General features: G+C 46.7%; 1 protein-coding gene across 1 annotated transcript in view; it reads right to left on the bottom strand.

The window, feature by feature from the left end:
• DNAAF8 (dynein axonemal assembly factor 8) overlaps positions 1–25,540 on the bottom strand; it is a 111,013-nt gene that overhangs the window by 12,008 nt on the left and 73,465 nt on the right. Inside the window, exons 22-29 of the mRNA XM_058035841.1 lie at positions 23,269–23,490; positions 21,789–22,097; positions 20,080–20,154; positions 18,112–18,165; positions 16,065–16,234; positions 7,276–7,471; positions 3,933–4,027; positions 2,951–3,071 (exon numbers count right to left, since the gene is read on the bottom strand). Coding sequence (XP_057891824.1) covers positions 2,951–3,071; positions 3,933–4,027; positions 7,276–7,471; positions 16,065–16,234; positions 18,112–18,165; positions 20,080–20,154; positions 21,789–22,097; positions 23,269–23,490 — 1,242 coding nt within the window. The remainder of the gene's footprint in view (positions 1–2,950; positions 3,072–3,932; positions 4,028–7,275; positions 7,472–16,064; positions 16,235–18,111; positions 18,166–20,079; positions 20,155–21,788; positions 22,098–23,268; positions 23,491–25,540) is intronic.

Raw genomic sequence — 25,540 nt, 5'->3', positions numbered from 1 at the left:
CTCTGAGCCCTCTCAGTGCCCTGGCACAGATGGGCCCGTGGCAGTCGGGGGCACCGCGGTGTTGGGATGGCCTGGGAGGTGTCTGGGGATGTGCCCAGGGATGTGCCCGGGGATGAGCCCTGGGATATTCTGGGAGGTGCCCTGGGATGTGCCTGGGGAAGTCCTGGCATGTACCCTGGGATGAGCCTGGGATGTGCCCCTGGAGGTGCCCAGGGATATCCTGAGAGATGCCTTGGGACAAATCTGGGGATGTGCCCTGGGATGCAATCTGGGAGGTGCCTGGGGATGTGCCTGGGGCTAAGCCCAGGGAGCTGCCCAGGGATGTGCCAGGGGAGGTGCCCAGGGATGTGCCCAGCGATGTGCCCTGGATATCCTGGGATGAGCCCAGGGAGGTGCCCTGGGAGGTGCCCTGTGATATTCTGGGATGTGCCTGGGGAGGTGCCCAGAGAGGTGCCCTGGATATCCTGGGATGAGCCTGGGGATGAGCCCAGTGATGTGCCCTGGATATCCTGGGATAAGCCCAGGGAGGTGCCCTGGGAGGTGCCCGGGGATATCCTGGGATGTGCCTGGGGAGGTGCCCAGGGATGTGCCCTGGGATGAGCCCAGGGAGGTGCCCTGTGATATCCTGAGATGTGCCTGGGGAGGTGCCCGGGGATAAGCCCTGGGATGTCCTGGGAGGTGCCCGGGGATGTGCTCTGGGATGAGCACTGGGATAAGCCCAGGGATATCCTGGGATGTGCCCTGAGTTGTGCCCAGGGAGATGCCTGGGGATAAGCCCTAGGGATATACCCAGGGATGCCCTGGGATGTGCCTGGGGATGTGCCCTGGGGAAGTCCTGGGAAGTGCCCTGGGATGTGCTTGGGAGGTGCCCTGGGATGTGCTTGGGAGGTGCCCTGGGACATGCCCAGGGATGTGTCTGGGGATGTGCCCTGGGATGAGCACTGGGATGAGCTCTGGAATGTGCCTGGGGATGAGCCCAGGGAGCTCCCCAGGGATGAGCCTGGGGATGTGCCCTGGGAGGTGCCTGGGGATGAGCCTGGGGATGTGCCCAGGGAGCTGCCCAGGGATGTGCCCTGGAATGTGCCCTGGGAGGTGCCCGGGGATGAGCCTGGGGATGTGCCCTGGGAGGTGCCCACCCCGAGCTGCTGCACGCCTTTCTGTGCCTGTCTGGAGATCACAAGACAGCAGGAGTGACCCCATTTCAGGAGTCAGACAAGGACAACTGCTGGTTTGCTACAGGAGCTCCTCTCCCATTTCCATTTTTGCCAAGCACAGAGAGCTGCTAATCCAGCTGCTTTTATAATCCCAAATGTAATTCTGCTCAGCATACGTGAGGCTTAATGTATTTCATATTTTCCTCCTGATAAATCTGTCTGTCCATTAGACAGCAGCTTGGTGATAATTATTTGCTGGAAGGAGCTTTCCTTGTGTGCAAGAGCTTCCTCTAGTGTCCAAGAAGAGCCCAGAACGTGAGTGATGTGTCTGCTTTGCTGGAGGCACTCATGAGATCGTGCCTGACAGTTCAGAGATCACGTGGATTTGCTTTTCCAGGACAGTAACTCTTTGAAATACATTTTCTGAGACACAAACACATCAGAGCTGTACACAGCTTTCCCTTTTGCTCTGCTTAGGCATCTTCAAAGCTGAGATATCCTCGTGTAGCAGGAAATTAGGGGCATGTATTTTGAGATTAGCTCCTGACACTGAGCTGTGCAAAGCCTGCAGAGTACCTGTGCTCTCTCCACAACAAGCTGGTTTATTATTTTATTTTGTTTTATGTAATCTCTTCTACAAATCAAGTGATTTGATCACAGCAAACCTGCACTAAGATGATGGGGAAAACACCCTCCTCAAATACCTTGGGACAAATCTTCCTTTAGAGACTCCTTGCACAAAAGTGACTTGGTGTTCACCCCAGGAGCAGAGGACTTGATTTACCACCCCCCCTTGCACTTCTGCACCTGCTGGTAAGTGACCAATGCCCCCAAAATCCTGTGTCAGGCAGGGCTGGGCTGTGATTCTGTCATTTTTACCCTGCTCCTCTCCCACCCACAGCAATCCTGAGGTTCCACTGCTGGGATTAAGGACTGCAGTGATCAGGTGTAGCACAGCAACATTCTCTGAGCTGCCCACATCAGTCCTGAAGCTACAGGAATGGGAATAATTGTTCTAAACAATTCTGTTCCCCAGGGACCACCACAGGGTTGCTTTCACCTGGTCCTTGCTTGTTTATAAAGGCTTGGGATCAATCCACAGCATCCCAAGGTGGGAGCATCCCCTCGTGCAGAGCCATCTCCTGCCCTGCAGCACAGCTGTGTTTACACATGTCCATCAAGCCAAATCAGCAGGAAAAGCCTTGAGGAGCTGCTGCACTCAGAAAGTGTCAGCCTGGCTGAGGCTCCAGCTCCCAATCAAAGCCAGCCTGGCCATGGCTGGGAGTCATCTGGAGCTGGCAGCTGCTCAGCAGCACTGGGAGCTGAATGAGAGCTCAGCTCAGCTCAGGAGAGGCCTCTGGCCACGCTGCCAGCAGCACTCCCTGCACCAGCTGATGTTTATGTACTCACAGCACAGCACAGCTCACCCTGCCCAGCCCTGCAGCCTCTCCAGGGCAGGCTCTGGATGGACACAACCCACCAGGGCTGTGCTGAGACACCTGGGAGGGCTCAGAGAGGAACAAGTGCTGCTCTGACTGCAGCTGTGCTGTCAGTGCTTGTTCTGCTGCTGCTGTTAAGGTCAGACTTCATGGACGGCTCTGTCTGTAAAGCCCTGAAGGGCTGGCAGGTGAACAGTTAAAGGCTGGACTCCCCTGGAGCTGTTCTCTGCAGCTCAGAGCTGTCTCTCCCTTCTGAAAGCACATCAATACCCAATCTTGCTGCCACCAGATGGTTTGTCTTGCTGTCCAATTAATCAATAGCAGCCCCAATCTATAAGAGGAGTTACATTTCCTTACCAGGACTGCCTGGCTGCTCAGAGCCCAGGACACTGGGGTGTTTTCCTGGCTCATGGGTGAGGATCTTGTGCTGTTTCCTGATTCCCAGGCTGAGGATGGGGTCGTGTTTCAGGTTATGGATCTGCAGGAGGGAGGGAGAAGCAAGTCATGTGAACACATTACCTAATGAGGAGGGATAACACTCCTCAAGTATTGATTCAGACAAGCTGTGAAGCTTTTGTTGTTGTGGTGTACTTCTGTAATTGCCAGCCTAGAAAACACCTGCTTGTCTGGAGAGACAAGAACATTTTGCAAGCATTCTTCTTTTTAATTGAGGTTTAATTCAGCACAGCATCTCATCATCCTTTTCAAGGTCCCATATCCAGCCATCATTTTAAAGTCTCCACTCCCAGGTTTTCAAGGCCAGGAGCTCAAACAGAGCCTGGGAGGGTCTGACAGCTTTCCCCAGTGCCACACTGGGGTGCAGCAGCTCCCTGTGTCCCTCGATGAACTGGGACAGGCAGGGTGCCCTGCACTGAGCTGCACACCCACATAAATAAAGCCTGTTACAGATGTGGTTATTTCCAGAGCTCATCTCCTGGGAGGGCATCTCAGCTGGATCACCTCTGAGCCACAGCAAACTCAAACATTTCCATCCCTTGGCTGAGCACATCCCAATCATTTTCCCATCATCAGCCATCCCATCCCTGAATGATCCAAAGCTGGTAAAAACCAGCTCCTGGGTGCCAAGTGCTCAGCAGCCAGGGTGAGGCTGCTGTCCCTGCTCCAAAGCAATGCTGATCTGAGCCCTCCCAAACTCACAGCAGAGCTTGCTGAACAAACACATCTGCAGCAGCTCCTCCCCACCGAGGCTGCTGGGCTCAGTGCAGGGGGAGGAACATGCCCAGCACCAGGAGAGCCTGGCAGCTCAGGAAACACAGCCAGAGCTGCATTATCTACAGCAAAACAGCAAGGGTCAGCTCAGCAAGGGGCTCATTCCTACCTCCTGCTCCTGCACTGGCTGAGCCTGGGCACAGCACAGCCCTTCTGGGAAAAACAGCTTCACATCCTGGACTGCCAGTGCATAGGATCTGGAGCCTGAGAGAGAAACACAATGAGAAGATTCTCTCAGGCCATGAATTAAACATTCTCTAGACTCACACTCATCTTTTGGAGAGATTGATGATGTGCAACTCACTGCAGTAATTGCTTTAAAGGCCAGCTGTTCTGTACAGTAATAGCAAACATTTTAAACCATTATATTTAGAATAGTTCCATTGCTTCCTTGGTATTTTGATTTTGTCCTACTATCACTCAGCAGCTTCCTCTTGTAAACAAGACCCCTTCTATTTCCTAACAGTGGAGCTGAGGGAATCATGTTCAGGAGGCTGTGAAACCTTTCAATTCCAGCTCTAAATCCTGTTGTTCCCTTGCTTCTGGATCACACCAGGCTGTCCTTACTGAAGGGGAAGAGCTGCTGGTCAGTAAAACAAATGTACTTAGTAGCAATAATGGAGGTCCCAAATACACTGGTAACTCTGACTGACCAAGGAAATCAGAATTAGCACAAGGCACTGCTGATGGAAGAACATTTTTCTGTTCACCTCTGGTCAAGAAAGATAAACTGAGCCTGGAATAGTCAGAGAAATGACATGAGGATGGCTGGGGAAATGGAGAATCCTCTCAAGAGTTAAACCAGACCTTGGCTTCTTTGACCCAACACGACTCAAAGCTGAGAAACAAATCTGATTTTTGATAAACACTTCAGGGTAGGAAAGGTCAGAGGTGTAAAAGAGCTACTTAAAATAAAGTCCAGATAATGGAACAGGAACAAATGGGCACAGAGTGTATGTGGCTATATTTAAGTTTGAAAATATAAGAAGATTTTTAGCTCTCTAGGCTCTGTGACATCCTTCCAGTTGGGGTGGGTGCTCATGGAAGGGCAAACGTGATGGGGCTGTCTGTGAGGGAATTAACTGAACCCAGTGACTCGAGAGGTCCCTCCAGGCTCAGCAGCTGAATATTTCCCTATAAAGCAACAGTGTTATAAAGCATTACTCAGAATGTTTGGAGATTTGTGGATGGAAAATATTAGAGAGGGAAAAGCTATTTCTATTGGAGTTTAGCTAGATTGTCAATGTGCTGGCACAGATCCATGCTCCTGGGTGCAAATATCCTCTGAAATATTCCCACCTTGGAGGCTGCCCATTCACAGGATTCCACCTGAGAGCACTCAGCCCTGCTGGAGCACCATAATTCCAGGGTTTGTATAGCCAGAGCCCTTAAGGCAGCAGTTTACAATCCTGAGGCTGTGTTAAAGTGTATGAGCTGGGCTGGATCCTTTCCATAGCTCCACACCAAACCTTCCATCATTGGTGCCATTACAGAGAACACAAACGCTCCCAAATGAGCCTTTTACTCTCACTTTGCTCAAGGTACAAGACAGTGTAGGGTGCACATGTAAGAGCTCTTTGGATGCAAGGAAAAGCACAAAAAGCACAGTCCAATGACTTCCCAAGCCCAGATGAGATGGGAGGCTGCAGGTTCACCTCTGTAGCTCAGCCCTACAGGTTTAAAGCTGCATTTCTTGGTTCACCAGTCTCCCTGGAACCCCATCTTCATCTCAATTGCATTTCCTTTGTCCCTTTGGGAGGAAATAGCAGGTGTTTGTTCTGCTTCAGGCATTAACTGAAGTTCTTCCTCAGCTGGAGCAAAGCTAGGAAAGCCTGGTATTCCCTGCTAGGAAAGGAGGATGGGCTTGCACAGTCCCCCAGTTACTCACTGAAGGTTCTTCCAGCTTAACTGTGTTGGAGGAAAAGCTGTGGGAGGTGCAGGGGGTTGGGAACCCTCCTTTGCTCATGGATAGATGGCTCCAGGGCAGAGCAGATGGGCAGGTCCATCAGAGTTAGCTCCAGCTCATCCCTGTTCCTGCACAGAGCAGCCTCAGATCCCAGCCCGGGGGGCTGAAGGGGGTCAGAACATCCAAGGATCTCCCTGTAACTCCCAACAGAAATGGGATGAGACTCAGCTCCCCTTGCTCATTTTCACTGAGCTATGCTGGGGATGCTCCAGCTGTAGTAAACACATGAAATTTGGGATGTTTATTACCCATTCTTAGCCATGCCTGAGGAGTTTCAGAGCAATCTGGATACACAATCCAGCCATTCATCTCAAGAGCCAGAGAAGCAGGGGCTGGAAATGGAAAAGTATTGGCTGGAGAGCCCTGATTGCTTTTTTTTTTTTTTTTTTGTACAAGCAGATCCTGCTCTTCAGTCACTCCCACAAATCCTGTGGGATCTCTCCTGAGATCCCAAGTCCTGAGGTTCTGCAGCAAGGGCCTGGTTCTCTCTCCCAAGCTGTGGCTCCTTCCCTCCCTGCCAGTTCTCAGCAGCCCACCTGACGTGGATGGAAATAAGGAGTGACTTCACAGCCCAGGCACAATGGGAAAAGCCAAACAATCCAATGGATCTTGTCAGGAAAGTTCCTCTGGGACTCTGGGCACACAGTGCCTGCCAGCTCACCTGAATTTACAGAAATTATTGCTTTATTTTTCTGTATTCCTTTCATATTCCTGAGGAGACACACAGGCAGGGAGCTAACCATCCTTAATTCCATGTGAATTTTGGAATGACACCCTCCCCTCCTTGTGGCAGTGATGTTGGGCTCTCTACAGACTGCTCTCTCCAGGGATATTTCCCATTTTCCCATCCTTTCCCACCCCCCACACACATCCCAGTGCCTCCCTGCTGGCAGTGGAGCTGGGATGGGGCAGAATTCCAAGGATGCTGCCTTTGCCCTGTGCCTCTGCCCATGTGCCAGCTGCAAAGAGCCTTTCCAGATGCTGCTGAGTTTCCCTGCTTGCCTCAGCAGGTTTGGGTCACCTCTGTCCTGCCAGCCCCCAGCACTGGGAGATGTTACAGCATGTCCTGGAGTCTTTGGGAAATCTTGGAGCTGGCCAATGGGTAATGGAGACATCAGGAAGGGACACACAGGCAGGGAAGACAGATGGGTTCTTGGGAATAATTCCAAAATAACCAAGCTAAAAGTACAAAATGACCAAGCAAAGAGAGATCAAAGGAAATGTGTTCTGATAAAGGCAGAGCTGGGGCTGCTCCGGGAGGAAGCCTTTTGGAATTTATCTTCTGGGAGAATATTTCATTGCTTGAGACACACTCAGCTCAGCCACCAAGAACACAGGGAGAGTTTCTTGGGGAATAATGTCCTGCAGTGCCTGCTAAGGCTGGATCTGTAGTGACAGATCCAGTGACAGGAGGGAACAAACACAACATAACACATTGGCTTTTTGTATATCTGAGCCTTTGGAGTTTTCTTTTACAAAAACCTACCATAAAATCCATTCTGGACTGTGCTGGTGCCATACTGAGCCCTCCAGAGGCGTGGATCCAGTGCCTGGGCCAGCTGAGGATCCTCTGGTCCCAGGAGATCCAGCAGCTTCTTCACAGCATTGGGCCTCTGCAGGCACAGCACCAGGGCAGTGCCTGAGGTCAGGTAGGCACAGTGAGCTTCTACAGCAGCTGGGTCCTGAGAAAAATCAGAAATGAACAGAGCATGAGGAGCTGGTGAGCACTGGGAACACCCCAGCTTTCCTTGGGCTGGGAGGGAAAGTTGTGAGTAAGCAAATCTGCTGCTGCTCCTTGTCTCCCCTCGTCTTTCATACACTGCTGGTGTCGCAGATATCTTTTATGAAAAATCCTTTCCTTAGGATTTTTCCTCCTGAGAAGCTGTGAGGCCTCAGGAACAAAATGTCAACAATGATTATCTGCTGCTGTGGAATGCAACAGGTGCATCTGTGATTGGTCTCATGTGGTTGTTTCTAATTAATGGCCAATCACAGTCAGCTGGCTTGGACTCTCTGTCCGAGCCACAAACCTTTGTTATCATTCTTTCTTTTTCTATTCTTAGCCAGCCTTCTGAGGAAATCCTTTCTTCTATTCTTTTAGTATAGTTTTAATATAATATATATCATAAAATAATAAATAATCAAGCCTTCTGAAAACAGCCTCATCTCTTCCCTCATCCTCAGGCCCCTGTGAACACCGTCACACTGCTGGTGTACTAAAGATTCCAAAATCTAGAGCTCAGACACCAAGCAGTGCCCATTTTGTGCCCACTTTGTGCCCAATTGTTCCTGTGGCATTATCTGAACTTTATTTTAAGTAACTCTTTTTACACCTCTGACCTTTCCTACCCTGAAGTGTTTATCAGAAATCAGATTTGTTTCTCAGCTTTGGGTCAAAGGAGCCATGGTCTGGTTTAACTCTTGAGAGGATTCTCCATTTCCCCAGCCATCCTCATGTCATTCCTCTGACTGTTCCAGGCTCAGTTTACCTTTCTTGACCAGAGATGAACAGAAAAATGTTCTTCCATCAGCAGTGCCTCATGCTAATTCTGATTTCCTTGGTCAGTCAGAGTTACCAGTGTATTTGGGACCTCCATTATTGCTACTAGGTACATTTATTTTACTAACCAGCAACTCCTCCTGTGACATCCAGCAGGTCACAGGAGGGCTGTTCCTTCAGGGGGACATCTGGATCAGGAGGAAGCACAGGCACAAGCAAGAACAGCAGGGTCATAAATACCCTGGGATGAGGAGCCACGTTTTAATTCTTCAGCTGATGTAAAGTGATGGATCACAAATGCCAGAGCTTTGCTTTTTGAACTCACAAATGGCAGGAACCCCACACACACACCCCCCCTGCTTCTCCTGAACTCCAGACACTGGTTAGGATCAGGACTGCAGAACATAAAAGCAGGAGGGTCAGACCAGGGGCTGCAGGAAATCAGTTTGTTCTCCTGGCCTTGTCTGACACCCTTTGCTCCACAGCAGATTCTCCACTTTTGCTTCTTTCCCAAGCACAGCCAGTTCAGCTCATGCCCACCCTGAGCAGAGCTGTGGGGTCAGAACACCCTGGGATCGTGCACTGGGGAAGGATGAGAGGAAATGACAAGAAATAACCACAGCACAGGTGAGGAGAGGCTGCTCTGAGGGCTGGGGACAGACAGACTGACAGCTCTGGGACCCTGGGACAGGCAGCAGAGCTGGGCCAGCTGGGTGGCAGAGCTCTCTGGCCTTGCTGCTTGCTTTAATCAAGGAGAACCTTGGGAGGCTGCAGATGGCTGGGCTGGGCACAAGGTCAGGGTGCCCACAGCTGTGCCTCCTCCTGCTGCTCCAGCTGAATAACAGGGCAGGAGCATCCAGTTCTGCCCCTTCCTGCCCTTCCAGCTGAATAATGTGGCAGGACCACCCAGCTGTGCCTCCTCCTGCCCCTCCATCCAAACAAGGTGGCAGGAACACCCAGCTGTGCCTCCCTGCACCCCACAGAGCAGCAGCCAGGGCTGGATGTTCTCTCCAGTTTAGAAAACAAGGGCATTTCCAGCTCCCTGCCAGAATCAACCCGTGGCTGTTTATTTTATTTTTTCCCCGGTTTTTGAGGAAATAAAAACAAGAGGAGGGGAAAAAACTACCATTTGATTCAGCTGAATCACGTCATTCCCAGAGGTTTTAATTCCTCTATTTTTTAATCTTCTAAAAGCAGCAGAGGATAGCAATTCTCTAGATAAAACATTTCCAAAAGCAAATCCTATCACTTCATTTAAAAATATGGAGATAAAACACTTCAAGGCCTCTCTGCTTTTCTATCACGTGAAACCATTCAGTGCCTTTGACCCAAATCTTCTCTCACTCTCTGCTCCTAAATTGCAGCTCTGAGAAGTAGGTTATGAATTGACAACCACGGGCTCAAGCCTGATATTCCCCCCTCCATCTGCAAAATATTTCATGAGCAAATCCCTCTGTGCTTAAATTGGTGATGTATTTAGGGCTGGGTGTGGTGTTTGTCAGTGCTCTGCCCCCTGGGCACAGGGTCACAGCTGTCACTCAGGGGTTTTTGGTGACAGCAGCTCTGCTTGTATGAGGATGAAAAATTTCAGCTTGTCACTGAGAAATGGTGACATTCATTCAGTTCTGTATAATACAAAATAATCCCTTCCTGCTTGAAAATTTTTGTTAGTTAAAAAAAATGGATTTAATCCACTTTTCTATGGGTTTTCTCTTTGGGCAATGAAAAGCCAGTGGTATTTTTCATGACAGCTTTCAAAAGGACTGATAAAACATATCAATATTCATCCAGGTTGGAAACAGCTGCAAAGAAAACATTCGGTTTCTGTCAAACAGACCAGAATAAATGAAACTATTTTGTTCCAGAGCTTCTAACCAGTGATTTTAGATCTAAATAACAAAACTCTTTTGTCTTTTGGTTGCTCCCCAGGAAATCCACAGGCTTGTGGTTGAAGATGATGTTGTTTCTAATGGTCACTGATGGTGCCAGGGAGCTTCTGGCAGCTCCTCTCACTGCTCACACCACTCCAGATTCTGCCAAATTGCTCTCAAAACACGGTGCTGCCCTTTCTCCATCCCCATCCTGCTCCACATCCCCGAGCAGCTGCCTGCAATTCAAGGAGCAGTTTCCTTGAGAGGAGGAAATTCCAGCTGTGCCCTGGCCCAGGAGGACTGAGGGGATCAAAGAGCAGAGGAATTACGCAGCTGCATTTACTGCTGGAAGCACAGGATGGGGCTGGAGGGCACCTGGAGTTCCTGAGTTGTGCTCTGGAGGAGCAGGATGGGTCTGGAGGGAACCCTGGAGTTCCTGAGCCCAGTCCCTGCTGCTGCAGGGAATCCCCTGTGGTTGCTGAGGTCTGGTCAGAGAGAGAAAGTCAGATAAACTTTCCCAAGCCTTGTCCTGGGGGAGCTTGAGAAAGCTCAGAGAAAGAATTAAAATAATCCTTAATCTTTGCAGCTGGTGTTTTGAACGTGTTGTTTCTTGTAAGATGTTTACAAGAAGGTGCTGTTGCTAATTTGCCAGTGGTGTGAGAGGTGTTGATGAGGACCAGTCAGGTCCAGCTGTATCCTAAATGTCTAAAAAAAAATAATGTGGTGTGCAATAAACTGGACATTTGCCTTCTGAGACCTTGGAGTCTGTATATTGCTTTATTCACCTGTCCTCAATACAACAGCAACAATCCCCCACAGCAAGATCAGGCCCCAGTGGAAAAATAAAGCCTAAACTTCCAATCTGCAGAGGTTGGATGAGCCCTGAAGGGAGGCAGATGCAGCAGAACCCCCTGGGATCACTGGATGGGCCCTGAAGGGAGGCAGATCCAGCAGAACCCCCTGGGATCACTGGATGGGCCCTGAAGGGAGGCAGATCCAGTAGAACCCCCTGGAATCACTGGATGGGCCCTGAAGGGAGGGAGATGCAGCAGAACCCCCTGGGATCACTGGATGGGCCCTGAAGAGAGGCAGATCCAGCAGAACCCCCTGGGATCACGGGATGAGCCCTGAAGGGAGGCAGATGCAGCAGAACCCCCTGGGATCACGGGATGGGCCCTGAAGGGAGGCAGATCCAGCAGAACCCCCTGGGACAGGCTCTCCTTGCTGCCTGAGCACCACCAGGGCAGGCTGGAAGCTGGGGAGACAATGTCAGCTCTATTTACATGACCTTTATTTTCTATAATCATTACTAAAGTGCAGATAAAACATCTTGTTGTGGCTCCTGTGACTTGATAACCTCAGCAAAGAGCAGAGCAGGTGTTTTTTCTCATGCTCCAAAGGCCACATGCCTCTCTGAGCTCAGGGGGACTATTTCAGCTGGAAAAGCAATCACAGAGCTGAGCTGGTGCTGCCAAGGTTATTTGTCAAGTGTATGTAAATAATACATTAGAAAGGAAAAGGAGATGTGAGGTTGTCTTGCTTGCAGTGAATAAACCCAGATTTGCTCTCAAAACACAACAAACCAGCACTTGGGGTTCTCTAGAGATGGATTTTGGAGCATCTCCAGGTGAAGTGAGAACAAGCCCTGGACACAACTTCTAGCAGGGACAGACACACTGGCTCCATCTTCTTCAGCAGGATATTTCATCATCTCATCAGTCCATAGAAATATCTCCAAGGGTGCCAGGGGACAGTGCCAGGCTCTCTCCAGCAGTGCCCAGTGACAGGACCAGCAGTAATGGCCAGAAATTAAAACAGAAGAAATTCCACCTCCACCTGAGGATGAACTTTGTCAGGACCCAGAACATCCCTCTGTCTGTCCAGGATGGCCAGGACCCTGCCAGGGGGCTCAGAGACCCTGGCACAGAGCCCAAAATGCCCCTGTGGGTTTGATTATGACCCATGGAGAAAATTACCAACCTTACATGAAGACCAGCAAGCAACAACAGTTTAGGTAGAATAATAGTGAACTTATCACGGGGTGAAAAAGTAGATTTTGGGGTTTCTGGTATGGGGATTCAGGGGGGCAAGATGGAGGGAACTGGGCATGTCCAGCCTTTCTCCTTCTTCTTCTTGGCCTCCATCTCCTGCTGTGATGTTGGCACTTTTAGATTGGTTCAGAGTAGAAGCTCACTGTCTAACACAGGTGATAGGTATTGGAAAGTAATTGTAAACATGGTATACATAGTTTTTAGTTTAAAGATATAACACCACCCCAGGGGCAGACAGAGTGTCTGGAACTGTCCTGCTGGATGTCTCAGCTGGACAGGAGAAAGAATTTTGCAGATAAAATACAATAAACAACCTTGAGACCAAGAAATGAAGAGCTCTGACTCCTTCTTTGAGCACCAGGCTGGGAAAAGAGACTTTTTAACTCTTCTTGGGGTCACTCTGAGCAGCGAGAGACCCCGACAGAACTTCCTTCCATGGGGGGTGGCAGAGCTGTGGAACAGTCACCCAAGGAGGGCTTGGAGTCTCCCCCTCTGGAAACATCCCAAACCAGTGGATATATCCCTGTGGATAAAGGGATCCTGCCCTGGTGGGACTGGGTGATCTCCAGAGCTCACTCCCAAACCCAGGATTATCCCATCTGGGATTCTGTGACCTGCTAAATGTCAGCAGTTTGCCCCCATTTCAGGAGCTTCATTTGAGGCCCACCGTTGCACCCCTTTGTGCCACAGGCTGAGGAGCAGATCCATCATGAACATTCCTCCCATCCAAAAGCTGCACAAGGAATTTAGCTGGAACAAACAGCCCTGCCCCCATGGCTGCCATTGAGCCACCTACCCGCTGGATTTTGCAAATAACCCAGTCTCTGGAGCCTGCTGAGGCTTTTCCCAAATCTCCCTACTTATCCTGGGAGCTGGGCCTTTCCCAGCCCTCCCCAGGGTGGGCCATTCCTGCTGCTCTGAAAAGGAGCAGGGGCCCCTGGACAGCAGAAAGCATTTCCCACTCTCTGCTCCCCTTCAGCAGAGGCAGACTGTTCTCTCTCTGCTTCCTCACTTTCAAACCCTGCTTTTTTCCTCATGAACAGTCTGTAATTTTTATCCTCATTAGTCACCAGCTTTTCAAGGCAACTGAATCAATGCTCAACAGCTGCTCTGGTGTGTTGGAGAAATCCAAAAACAAGGAAATTTTCAGGAAACAACCTCTCCTCACATTTACCCCTCAGGCATCTGCATTGCTTCCTGAGGATATTTGAGGTTTTTAAGATGTTTTCTGTTTCAGATGATCAAAAAGGCATTTTGTCTTTAGCTGTGTGATTAAGTAACATTGTGAAGCACATGCCCATCAACCCTAATGGCCATTATATCTCTCTTGTCAGTGTAAATATTTCAAATTCAGATGCCTGTGCTCACTGCTACCATGCAGAAGGTATTAATTGTTCCAAAGCACTGCCTTGGCACGTGCCTGTTTTCTTCTGGAAGCATCTACCAAGAATTTCTATGAGACAATTTTATAAACTTTCCAAACTTAACCCAAGTGCAATATCAATTATAAATGTTTGTTTTTATAAAGCCAAGCAGTTAAAGGTCTTCAGGAAAGCAATCAAATAACACAGATTGTTTTTCCCTAAGGGAAGTAAAAAAAATAATAATCCAACTCCTCTCAAATGCCCAGAGTTCAGTTTCTTGGCTGTCACAGTATCCTTACACTCAGGGTACGTCAGGTTGAGGAAAGAAAAGGTTTTTAATGCCATGAAAGAGCAGAAACAAACATCTATTTCTAGCTAATCAACCCCACAATGCCCTAAGATTTAATAACCCTCTTTATTGCCTGTTAGACATGAGCAAGGACAATTTCCTCTCCTTGCAGGGGATTTTTACAGCCTGGCTCCCAGGGCTCAGCTGTGCCTGCAATGCAATCTCAGGTAACAGCACCCCAGAGATGTGCATTCCCTGGCACAGGCAGGAGGCTGTCCCAGCTTTAACCACATGGAATAAAGCCAGGCACACGTGTTCCCTGGATGTGCCCTACCTGGAATGACCTGGGGCAAGGAACAGACTGTTGGGAAGGATGAAAGTTGGACAAGAAAGTCTCACAGATATGTGTGTGCTTAGCAGAAAGATTTTTGAATATGAAATCTGAAGAAGGAATAGAGATGGAAGCAAGTTTTGATATAGAAGAAAAGAATTGCTGAGCCAGTCTCACTGGATAACCAAGGAGGCAAAGGGTGTGTTAGTTAGAAAGGGTTTTCATGGCTTAGAGCACAGGATAAACCCACCTCAAACAAGAAGATGTTTTTACCAAGCAGAAGGAGAGCACAGGCAAACAAGGCAGCAAAGTTGCAAGTAGAAAAAAGGTCTCAGAATTTTCCACTGCGAGAAAACTGAAAAACATCTTCTAGCTTAAACTGTAATGTACTATCAATTGGAGAGTGTAATGTACTAATAATTGGAGAATAGTTACATGAATATGGTAATTATAGTAGTTATGATGGGCTATAGATAAAAGTTAAGGTATAGATTGGTTCTACTGTATGAAGATACTCAGCAAAGAAAAGTATATAATGCAATGCAACCAAAAGAAAAGTAAATAATGCATTGTAACCAAAACCAAAGGGTCTCCAGGCCTGCCTGCAGCTGGAGCTGACACCTTTAGGCACAGCTCTGTCACCCACGACCCTGGACTGCTGGAACACCTTGGATACAACAAACTGCATTTGGAAGAGCTGCCTGGAGTCCCACATCCCTCATTCAGGACACCTGTTTGGCAGGGCTGAACAGACTCCTGAGAGCTCTGTACTGCCCACATCCTCCCCAAAGTTTCGTTTGGGAGAAACCAGGGCTGTCTTTATGGCTTTGATAAAAGCCCTCAGCTCTCTCTGTGCTGGTGAGGTGCTGATCTGATTGTTTCATGTGAAATACACAGCTGTGTTTGGTGTCAGGTACATACAGGCAATGTGTGTATTTGTGATTGTGATGTGTGTGGAAACCAAGCATGGGACAGTTATAAAGATGAATTCTAATAATTACTAAAGAAAGTAAAGCATGGAAGAAGACCTTTGAACCTATCTTTTGTTCATAATTAACCTTTATAAGTCTTAAATTGATTTAGGAGCATTTGAATTAGTGTTAAGGATGTTGCTTTTTGACAGGAACTTTCTGCTTGTAGTTAAGCCTTAAAGAGTTTTTCAATAATAACCTTTTGAAGTATAATTTTAGAATATTGCTTGTAGTAAGGATCTTTGAAACTATAACTTTAGAATATATAAAAAGGAAACATGCTTTTCTCAAGCCTTAACAAAACAGTGAAAAGCAGCTTGAGAAAGGAAGATGAACATCAACTCAAGGATTTATAGTTTTGACCAAGGGAAGCTGGACATCACTGTTATGAGATTTATAGTCCTTGTAATTAAAAGGTGGATACACATCTGGGGAGCTGGACCCCACCAGATGGGAGACTTCCTCCTTCTTTTAGAAACTGGACCACCACCACCTGGGGATACTCCTTTTGGGATACATCCTGAGAAAAACTAAATCACAATAGTGTATAGAAATGTGATGTAAAAATTGGGACTAGAAAGTGCTGATGAGAAAAATTTGGAATAGAAACTGCTGAGAAAGCTGATGAGTACCCCTATAAATACCTGTGAGCCTCAACTATCGGTGTGCAGCTGGAGGGAAAACTTCCCCCACTGCACCCAGCACTGTATTGTTCATGCTTTACCACATTAATTAATAAATTGATTGCTGCTTGAATATCGGCCTAGTCAAGCTTCTCATTTATAACATTCCATACAGCTCTGAAATCCTGGGTGGGAACTGCTGGGCTTTTGAGGAATGGACTATCCCCAGCTCATCCCTTTCCTCCCCACACAGAGGTGCCATTCCCTTCACTGACCTGCTGCAGCTCCCAGGGCAGCAGAGAGGCAGCAGCAGCCGCTCCCAGCTCCAGGTGCTTCATCCCGACCACGCAGAACTTCTCCAGGTGCAGATCCCGGAGGATCCTGGGCAGCCCCTGGCTCCACACCCCGGGTTTGATCAGCAGCACCGTGCAGAGAAGCTGTGCCCCTGCAACAAACACAGAGGGGTTTGTTTGCTGCCCTGGGCATGGGGAAACCCGGCAGGAAGTGCATAAAAATACCAAAAAATGAGTCCATAAAAAGCCTGGGCATAGAGGATCATTTATTGATTTGGGTTTGCTTTGTTGGGTTTTCAGATTAAAAATGTATCTGAAACAGTCCAAGCTTGGAGGTTTCTCCGTCAAGGAAATCTGCTCCAGGTCCTAAAAGTTCTTGTGGCAGCTCTGTCGGATAACTTTCAAACCTTTATATTAGAGATTAATGTTTTAAGAGAGATAAAATATTCCCTTTTGCATTTTTCATGTGAACCGTGGTGATTATGTGATGTGAGCCTTGAGCAGCTCTTACATTCTTACTCTGGTGTTCTGTGTGTCTTAGAGCTCTGTTTCAGAGAGGCACTGATAACGCTGACAGGTCCCAATTAATGTCATAAACCAATAATTAATTGAATTGTCTTTACCAAAAATTGACATTCCAGTAAAAAACCTTCTGCTTCTGACACAGCTCTCCCAGCAGAGCTGCCAGGAAGGTGCAGCACTATGAGGAGCAGAAAACAAACCAGACCAAGGAAGCTTTGCTGTCTGATGAAAATGGATTTAAAGGCAGAAAATACATAAATTCCGTTTTTAAATGACAGCATTTTCAAATTTTTAGTCTTGCTAAAGTACTTGCTACCAAGAGTATAGTTAATATTTTATCCTTATAACATCTTTCTGGAGATTTATTGGCAAGTGCAGTGTCAGAACCAGTCTGTGAGGCCCAGGAACTGCTGGTGCTGAACCACATCAATCAGCAGGAGCACAGGGGAACATCCTCCAGGCTGCTGAGACTGATCTGTTTGGGTACAAAACATGTCATTTTCTGTTTCTGTACACCCCAGTACTAATTACACAGATGTCAATGCAGCAAAGCATCAACAAGGCTACCTCGAATTTAATGCTGTTATTTCCAGGTGGTAAGCAGGACATGGCACAGAAACACAGGATCAAAAATAAAATTCAAGATTATTTCCTCCCCACTTGACATGGAAACTTAACCCTTGTGCTGCAGGGAGCCCTCCTGTTACAGATGTGCTGTTTCCTCACATCATTCCTGAGCAGAAAGGTTCCATAGCAACAGCCTGGAAGTGCAGGGAGCTGCTGGGCTCCACCTCAGCAACCTCACCCCTGTGTGTTATGTAAGCACTCAGTGGCCTCCAGATGTTTTCCTCACCATCTGCTATGTTTTTGAGCAGATATTCTCATTCTTCTGCTGTGTGAGTCACTACCTGCTGCATATTTAGGGACTTTAGACAATTCAGGAGGATTGCCAGCCTGGTTTGGTCAGACACCTTGTCACCCAGAGCTGGCTTTCTCTCCTCAGCAATTACAAGAAACAAGAACTAGAGAAAATACCACTAATTACCAATGGAACAATCTTTGCTGATCATGAATGAGCAGAGGGACCTGTTTGGCAATGTTCAAACCTGCCTGATTTCCAGTTCTGGCAGCTCAGAGCCTTTTCTGGTCTTTATTACGTTTCTCTACTTTGTAATATTTTTAGATCCATTCTTCACAATCCTTTCCTTTTTGCCTCCCCCAAAAAATTATTACAGAGGTTTTGATTTCATAGCCTAACTGTAAAAATAGAGTTTAGTTTATATGCTATTTATAGATAATAGTTCAGATAGGTGTGACTTCAAATAAGTGGGAACTCAAGACAAGCAGATACCACATCTGGCATGCTCAGAGTGCATCAGGCTGGATTCCAGCCTAAGGAAAATGTTGGTTTAATCCTTTTTTTGCTTATTTTGGGTTGGTACATTCAGATGATTTAGCTCCACCAAGTCCTTGTCAAAAGACATTTTGCCATTTGCTCTTCTCTCACCTGCTTGCAGGAAGGAGAACAGAGATTCTGCTCGGCACCTCCAGCTCTCACCCACTGCAGGAGAGAAGCAGATTTGAGTGAGTTTGGTGAGTTCTGAGACAATCTGAGAATTGTGCTATCATCTCTATATAAAGCAGTCAATATTACACACTGATATTTTAGGGTGTTACACAGGGACATGGATGGATTGATTTCAGATGTCCTGGGACACCCTGGGAAGGGTCACATTTCCCCCTTCTCTGGTAACCCCAGGAGCACAGGCTGAGCAGGGCTGCAGGTCCTAAATTGCTGAGTTTGCAGGGGTCCCCAGGATGAGGTGAGAGATGAGGAATCTGACTCCATGTTCCCAGAAGGCTGATTTATTATTATATTATATTATATTATATTATATTATATTATATTATATTATATTATATTATATTATATTATATTATATTATATTATATTATATTATATTATATTATATTATATTATATTATATTATATTATGCTAAAGAATAGAGAAAGGATACAGACAGGAGGCTTAACAAGAATGACAATGAAAAACTCATGACTGACTCCTCAGTCTGACACAGCTGATGGTGATTGGTTATTAAGTAGAAACAATTCACATGAAACCAATCAAACAATGACCAGTGGGTAAACAATGGCCAAACCACATTCCAAAGCAGCAAACACAGGAGAAGCAATCAGATAATTATTGTTTTCATTTTTCTCTGAGGCTTCTCAGCTTCCCTTCCTGGCAAAGGGATTTTTCAGCAAATATGACAGTGACACTAAATCATGTTGGATCTTGGTTACCTTTTCTGGGATTTCAGGGAGTGTTTAACAGTGGTTTTAAACCTATCTGTGCTTCTAATATTCCACAGTCAGCTCAGATGCTGCCCTGTTTCTGGAGTTTTGTTTGATGTTCTCTCAGAAACAAAGGGGTGCTGTGGATCCTGAGTGCTGCTGATAAAACCTGCCTGGCCCTTTCCCAGGCAGCCAGGAGTGGCTGCTCCAGTGCTTCTCCAGGAGAGCAGAGCAGGATGAAAGGAGCCTGGGGAATCAGAACTTAGGACAAAAGCCAACAGAGAAATGTTGCCTTCAGTCTAATGTAAAACCTGCAGTGACCTGGAGATGAGCACAATCAAGGCACTTCAGGCATATGAGAATTGAGAAGTTATCAAGATCTAGGGCACAGTGAGGGGAATCCTGCATCAGACTGATAAAAGACTTCATTTTCCAATGACTGGCAAGTTTAGCTACTGTAACATGCAAGGTAGATAAGAAAAAACTAAAATCTGTTTGTCAAAACAGAATTACTTATTTTTTTCGGTATTACTGTCCAAAATCCATGTCTATCTACTTTCCATAGTTATGTATCTGGAAGGTATTTAGCCAAAGAGTATTTGGGTTTTTTTCTAATGAGCTCTCTTTCTCTTTCCACATGTTTGTTGCAATAACAAGAGCACAAATAACAGGTGGAACCAGCCCTGAGGTCCTTGCCTTGTCTCATAACTTTTTAGCTCATCCTCCCAGCACCAGCTTTTTTCCTTAGTGCTGGGGTAACCTGAAAGGACTTTCAGGATCTGTGAATCCCATGGTGACCTGGGCACCACTGGGATGTAAATGACAAGAGACATAGGAAATGCACCTTCTGCTCTGACTTCACCTCTCTAAAACATCATGAAAGTCATCATTTCTGGGCTCTACACCTGAAACAAGCTACTAAAGAGCTGACAATAATTACTTTTCCAGCTGACTTTGCACACCATCCCTCAGCAGGTGGTTCTCAGGACTGTGGGGGGGGACAGCACCAGGGGGACCCAGCTGGCCTTTCCTCCCCAGCTTCCTGGGATGAGGATGTCTAACCAAAGGTTTACTAATCCCATTTCAATGGCTCTGACAGAGGACATACAGTTTTCTTCAATCTATTTAAGAGTCTAAAATAACTTGGTTTTTTTTCAAGAGGCAGCTGGTGCTTACCTGTGGTCTTCCCTTCAGTCCTGGAGCTCCTGCCAGGTGGTGGCAGGAATTTCCCAGCAGGGCGGTGTTCTGCATCTGGAGAAGGAAGGACAGGTATTTTTATGGATTCAAGATGGGAAACTTCAATGTCTGGGGCAGGAGGGTGACAAAAGTAATTTTATTTAGCAGGGCAGATGTTCAACCTGCTACAAAATATTGTTCTTGAGCAGGGAGGTCTCTCCATTTCTCTCACAACAATAAAAACACAAGGGAAAAATGGAATTACCTTATTAAAGAGACAGTGCAGGATGCTGAAGTTTGGCCTCAGCTGTGTTCTTTTGTTCCTCACAGTGGCTTTGGTGCAAAAGGCTGGCACTACCATTACAACCTCCCTCAATAAACTGAGCTCACAGCTCTGCTTTCCTCTTATCCTGCCTTTCCATCTCAAGATAACTTTAATTAAGGGCTGCAGTGCTTGAACTCTTTAGAGTTTAAGGCACCAGCTGGGGATGTCTGATGCCTTCTCTCCTGAAGGCTCCTCTACTTGCTCCCCAGTCTCACAGAGAACACCCCCATAGTTCACTGACAAATCAAACTTGCTGTGAGAGCCTAAACCCAGGATCTTTTCCCAGACAAATCTTTCTTCATAGTATTCAGCAAAGCAAATTTGTTATTGCACACTACACAGGCACAGTGGGTTTGACACAAGTGGCTAAGTTTGTGTTGATGACAAAGGACTTTTCTTCCCCAAGGAAAGATAAAGGAAGGGCTGTAAATTCAAAGCACGAATGCACTTATGGGACTGCATCACTCCCCTTCAGCTGACACATGGTGTTACCACAATCTTTGATTTCTCTCTGCCTCTGAGTAATCATAAAATCCCACAATGGCTTGGGTTGGAAGGGACCATCTTGTTCCAGCTCCCTGCCAGAAACTGTCAGGGCTCAGAACTGTTTCTCTCTGGGTGAGAGGAGTCAGGCAGCCCCAATTCTTCTCTGAATATTTCACATTAAAAGAAAACAGTGGGAGCTTGTATTCTGCTGCTCTAAACCATCCAGTATCAATAACCCCACAGTCTGCACAGTGATTTAGTTTTAAGAGGCATGGCTATGCATTTCCTGCTACAGGAGGAAACTATCAAATTTACTGTGCTGAAAGATCGATGCTGGCACACATCACTGAACCCTGAGAAGCTTTTGACAGCAAAGGTCTCCATTCTCCTCCAGGATAAAAAGAAATTCTCAAGAAATCTGTTTTCTTACAGACTGGTCACACCTTCAATCTCCTTGAGCACAGGGCAAGGCTGAGGCATCAAGCTGCAAGTCTGGAACCACAATTAGGGGCCCACATTTAGGTGTGAGAGCTCTTGGGCTCTGTTCTTCAGCTTCTCTTACAGAAAGGGTTTAAAATGCACGGTATTATTTACTGATCCTGCCAATTGCTCTCATATGTAATTAGTACTTATGGAGTACCTCAAGATCATCAGAAAGGGCACCAGGCCAAGCACAGCCACATTAATTTAAAAAGCCACCTTGCAGGTGACTTCAGCTGGCTCCTGCTGGGTTCATTGCCTCATCTTAATTCAACCAAGCACAGAATTTACCCCCACATTATTACATTCTCCTGTGCCTGAGAAAACCCCCAGCATTGGATTCCTTTGTCTAAGGTGAATCAACTCCCATACCCCCTACAGCTGAGGAGAACACACACACACTAAAACCGTGCCTTACCAGTGACCAAATCTGCCTCTGTGAAGAAGAGGATGGCTTGTCTGAAGGTCACCTCTGGTGTCAGGGCCATGAGTGCCTGTGGGAGGCTGTCCCCTGTGCAGAGCCTGTCCCTGCTCTGTGTCCATCCCTGCAGGGCAGCTCCCAGGGCCAGGAAGGCGTCGGTGCCGCGGAGCGCGCACACCAGGACAGGGCTGGACGTCAGCGTGCCCAGGCTGCTCTGCCAGTGAGTGTCCCCAGCCTCAAAAGGGGTCACCTCCCTGGCCTGGCACCCACTCAGGCAGGGCAGCCACTTCAGGCCCAGCAGCTCGAGTCCTGAATCAAGAAAAATGGTTTTAGCACCAGGCAGCAGCTTGTGTTTTGTAGAAGTTGTGCTTTCTTTTGGACACAAACATTTTATTTCACGTGGATTTTTTCCCTGCACAAGTTCCAATGCTGTTCTGACTTCTGTTTCATCCAGAATGGACTGTAATGAAAAAACAGGAATATACTGGGAAAACCCATGAGATGCTAATTCTAAGAAATGCCATTACAGTGGAGAACAAAAAAATGGCTATCTGGGAAATCAACAGGGAGCCACAGGGAGCAAGTGCCATGATTTGATTAGAGAGCACAGCTAATGGAGGAGAGTGGAAAGGGAATCACTGAGAGTACACTGATAACAATGTGGCTTGGCACAGCATAATCCATAATTATGGATCCTTTAGCACCTCTCATAACACTTTAAGCAATGTTTAGCAGAATAACAAACTAGAGCAGAATGCTGACTTGTCTCTAAAGTGGTTTCAATGTTGTTGGGGTTGTAAAGTTGTCTTCTGACTATGTAGGAAGGTATTTAGGGCTCAATCCATGAGTGCTGGAAGTTTCTGTTGGCTCAGATCTCAGATACAGAACTTCACAGGATTTCAAGCAGTCTTTCAACACAGTTTTGGGAGAGTCAGATACAGCACAGTGTAAGACAGGCAGACTTGAGCCCTTTGTGCCTACAGCTCCTGTGTTATCACACTTCAGTGCAACCTGCACATGAAATCACATAAATCCCTGTCCTGCCTAGGGCCTGACAGCCCTTTTCATGCACATGTGAGCAGCAGTGTGGGGACAGCCTCCCTGCTCCTCCCTTGGGGGAACCAGAGCGTGAGGGGCCTTGGTTCTGCTCGCCAGGGCTGTCACTGCAGTCACAGAACAGAGCTGGCACTGCCAAATTCCTGCCCCACTTCCAGCCCAGCCTTACCTCCCCCTGCTCAGGGAGGGACACAGTGCTCTGTGTTACATAAAAACTCTGCAAGCCCAAGCACTACTTGGAACTCATTTGATGCTCTCTGAAGCAAATTATGCCCACCTGAGCTGTTTGTGATTGCCCATAACAAACCGAGAGAAATTCTTCAGCTTTTTAGGGGGGTAACAAAGAAACCCATTCTTTCTGAGGCCCCTTCACCACATCTTCTATGATGATCCTTCCATGCTAAAAGGAGCTACTCAGGATAGCCCAAGGTCTCCAGAGCTGGGTTACCTGCACTCTGAGGCTGATCCCTGATGGGGGGCAGCAGGATCTGCTGCAGGAGCTCCCCAGCACTCTTCAGAGCCTTCATCCCCACCAGTGTCAGCATCACCACCTGCTCCATGCCGGGCTCAGCAGCGAAAGCTCGGTGGCTCAGGAAATCCAGAGGGATGGGATGGGGCTCTGGCACCACACTGAGGTTTCCTCCTGCCCAGGAGAGCATCAGAACAAAACTGTTACCCCATGAAAACACAGCTCAGGCTTTCTGCTGTGAAGGAACTGTATAAATCCCAACCAGCATTTCACTGCCTCCTCACACTGCAGCTCAGGAAAATCCTCCTGAAGGAGGAATATTAACACAGCAAAGCCCCTCTAATTAGTCCCAGTCCTTCCCTGGAATTACATTTTGCTGTGTAAAGCAAATACATTCCTTGTAATTTTGATATCCTTATTCACACCATTAGGCAGAGCTGATAGATCTATACTAAAATTATTTAAGGCACCAGTTTTGGGTTGATAACTAATGACTGACTTCACATTAAATCAATGCTTCATTTTGCTTTCTAGGACATTGCAGGGCACACAAGTGGGAGCTAATTTGGGGACTGCTGTAACTCTATGCTTCTATCCACAGTCCTGTTGGGAACAGCACAGCCTGGAGAATCCCTGGCCCATCAGAAAACCCTGGTTGTTCCATACTGATTCACTACATGATTATGTAAGCAATAAACATTTATTTACTTACTTATTCCCACATCATAACATTTCACAATGCTAGAGAATTGTGAATGACATGCATTTAATTTTCATTTTTCCTTAGGATTTAGAGTCACTTTGGTTTTGGAGAGCAATATGTTTTAATTAAAAGTCCTGGCATTCAAATTTTCAAATAATTAAATTAAATTAAACCAAGTTAACTTGCTGAACACATAAAAAACCCCAACATGTAGTTAGTGAAATAAACATGGGAATCTTTTTTACTCCAAGTGTACAGAACTAGGAGGTTTAAGACTCACCCATGTGAGTCATAGATTAAGAACAGAAAACCCATTTCCTTGCTGTTTGAAATCCTATCAATCTCCCAGCTTTGAATGAATGGGTTACCAAAGTGAATACAACTGTACAAACTGGAATTTAGAATATCTGAGTAAAATGAAATTGCAAAGTGCCTTTTCTGCACCTACAGAACTATAGCTGCCAGCATTTATCACTTCAGCACATTCCAGTTCTACACACAACCAACAATTTATCTCATTTTAATATTTTGACTTCTCTTGAAACTATGGCAATAAATACGTATTGATTGGCTATTAACCTTCTAATTATCTTAATTAAGGCTTAATTGGATGTTACTGTGTCATGCTTCAATAATTTCTTTTTGCATGTATCTTTTAACTTACTTTATAAAGGCATTTTCACTTTGATTTCCATTGATTCTTTCATGAGAGTTACTGTGATTGACTGGCAGCAGAACTGTCACTGACATTTTATGAAAATCCTTTTGCTAGGATTTTTCTCCTGAGAAGTTGAGAGGCCTCAGAAAGGAAATGTAAACAATAATTATCTGATGGTTGTGGAATGTGGTCTGGAGATGGTTTAACAACAGGTGCATCTTTGATTGGTCTCATGCGAATTGTTTTTACTCAATGACCAATCTCAGGTCCAGCTGTGTTGAGGCTGTGAGCAGTCACAAGATTTTATTATCATTCTTTTCTAGCCTTCTGATGTCCTCTCTCTTTCTTTAGTATAGTTTTAGTATAGCATTTTAAACATAATATATATAATAAAATAATAAATCAGCCTTCTGAAATATGGAGTCAAGATTCTCATCTCTTCCCTCATCTTGGGGACCCTCAAACACCATCACACAGAACAACAAATGAGATCCTACAGAAAACAGCATGTTCCTAATGGTTTTATCCAGGAAAATCCCCTGTTACTGTGGCTGCTCCATCCCTGCAACTGTCCAAGGCCAGGTTGGACAGGGCTTGCAGCAACCTGGGATAGTGGCGGGTGTCCCTGCCTGTGGAATGAAATCACAGAATCACAGAATCACAGAATGATGAGGTTGGAAGAGACCTCTAAGATCATCAAGTCCAACCTGTGCCCTCACACCTCAGCTAGACTATAGCACCAAGTGCCACGTCCAGTCTTTTTTTAAACACATCCAGAGATGGTGATTCTACCACCTCCCTGGGAAGAGCATTCCAGTGCTTTATTATTATTTTGGTGAAAAATTTCTTCCTAATATCCAACC

The sequence above is a fragment of the Melospiza georgiana genome, chromosome 16, assembly GCF_028018845.1.
Source record: "Melospiza georgiana isolate bMelGeo1 chromosome 16, bMelGeo1.pri, whole genome shotgun sequence".
Classification (NCBI taxonomy): domain Eukaryota; kingdom Metazoa; phylum Chordata; class Aves; order Passeriformes; family Passerellidae; genus Melospiza; species Melospiza georgiana.
Note: the sequence above shows the minus strand (reverse complement) of the source record. Positions and strands in the feature narration are given on the sequence as shown.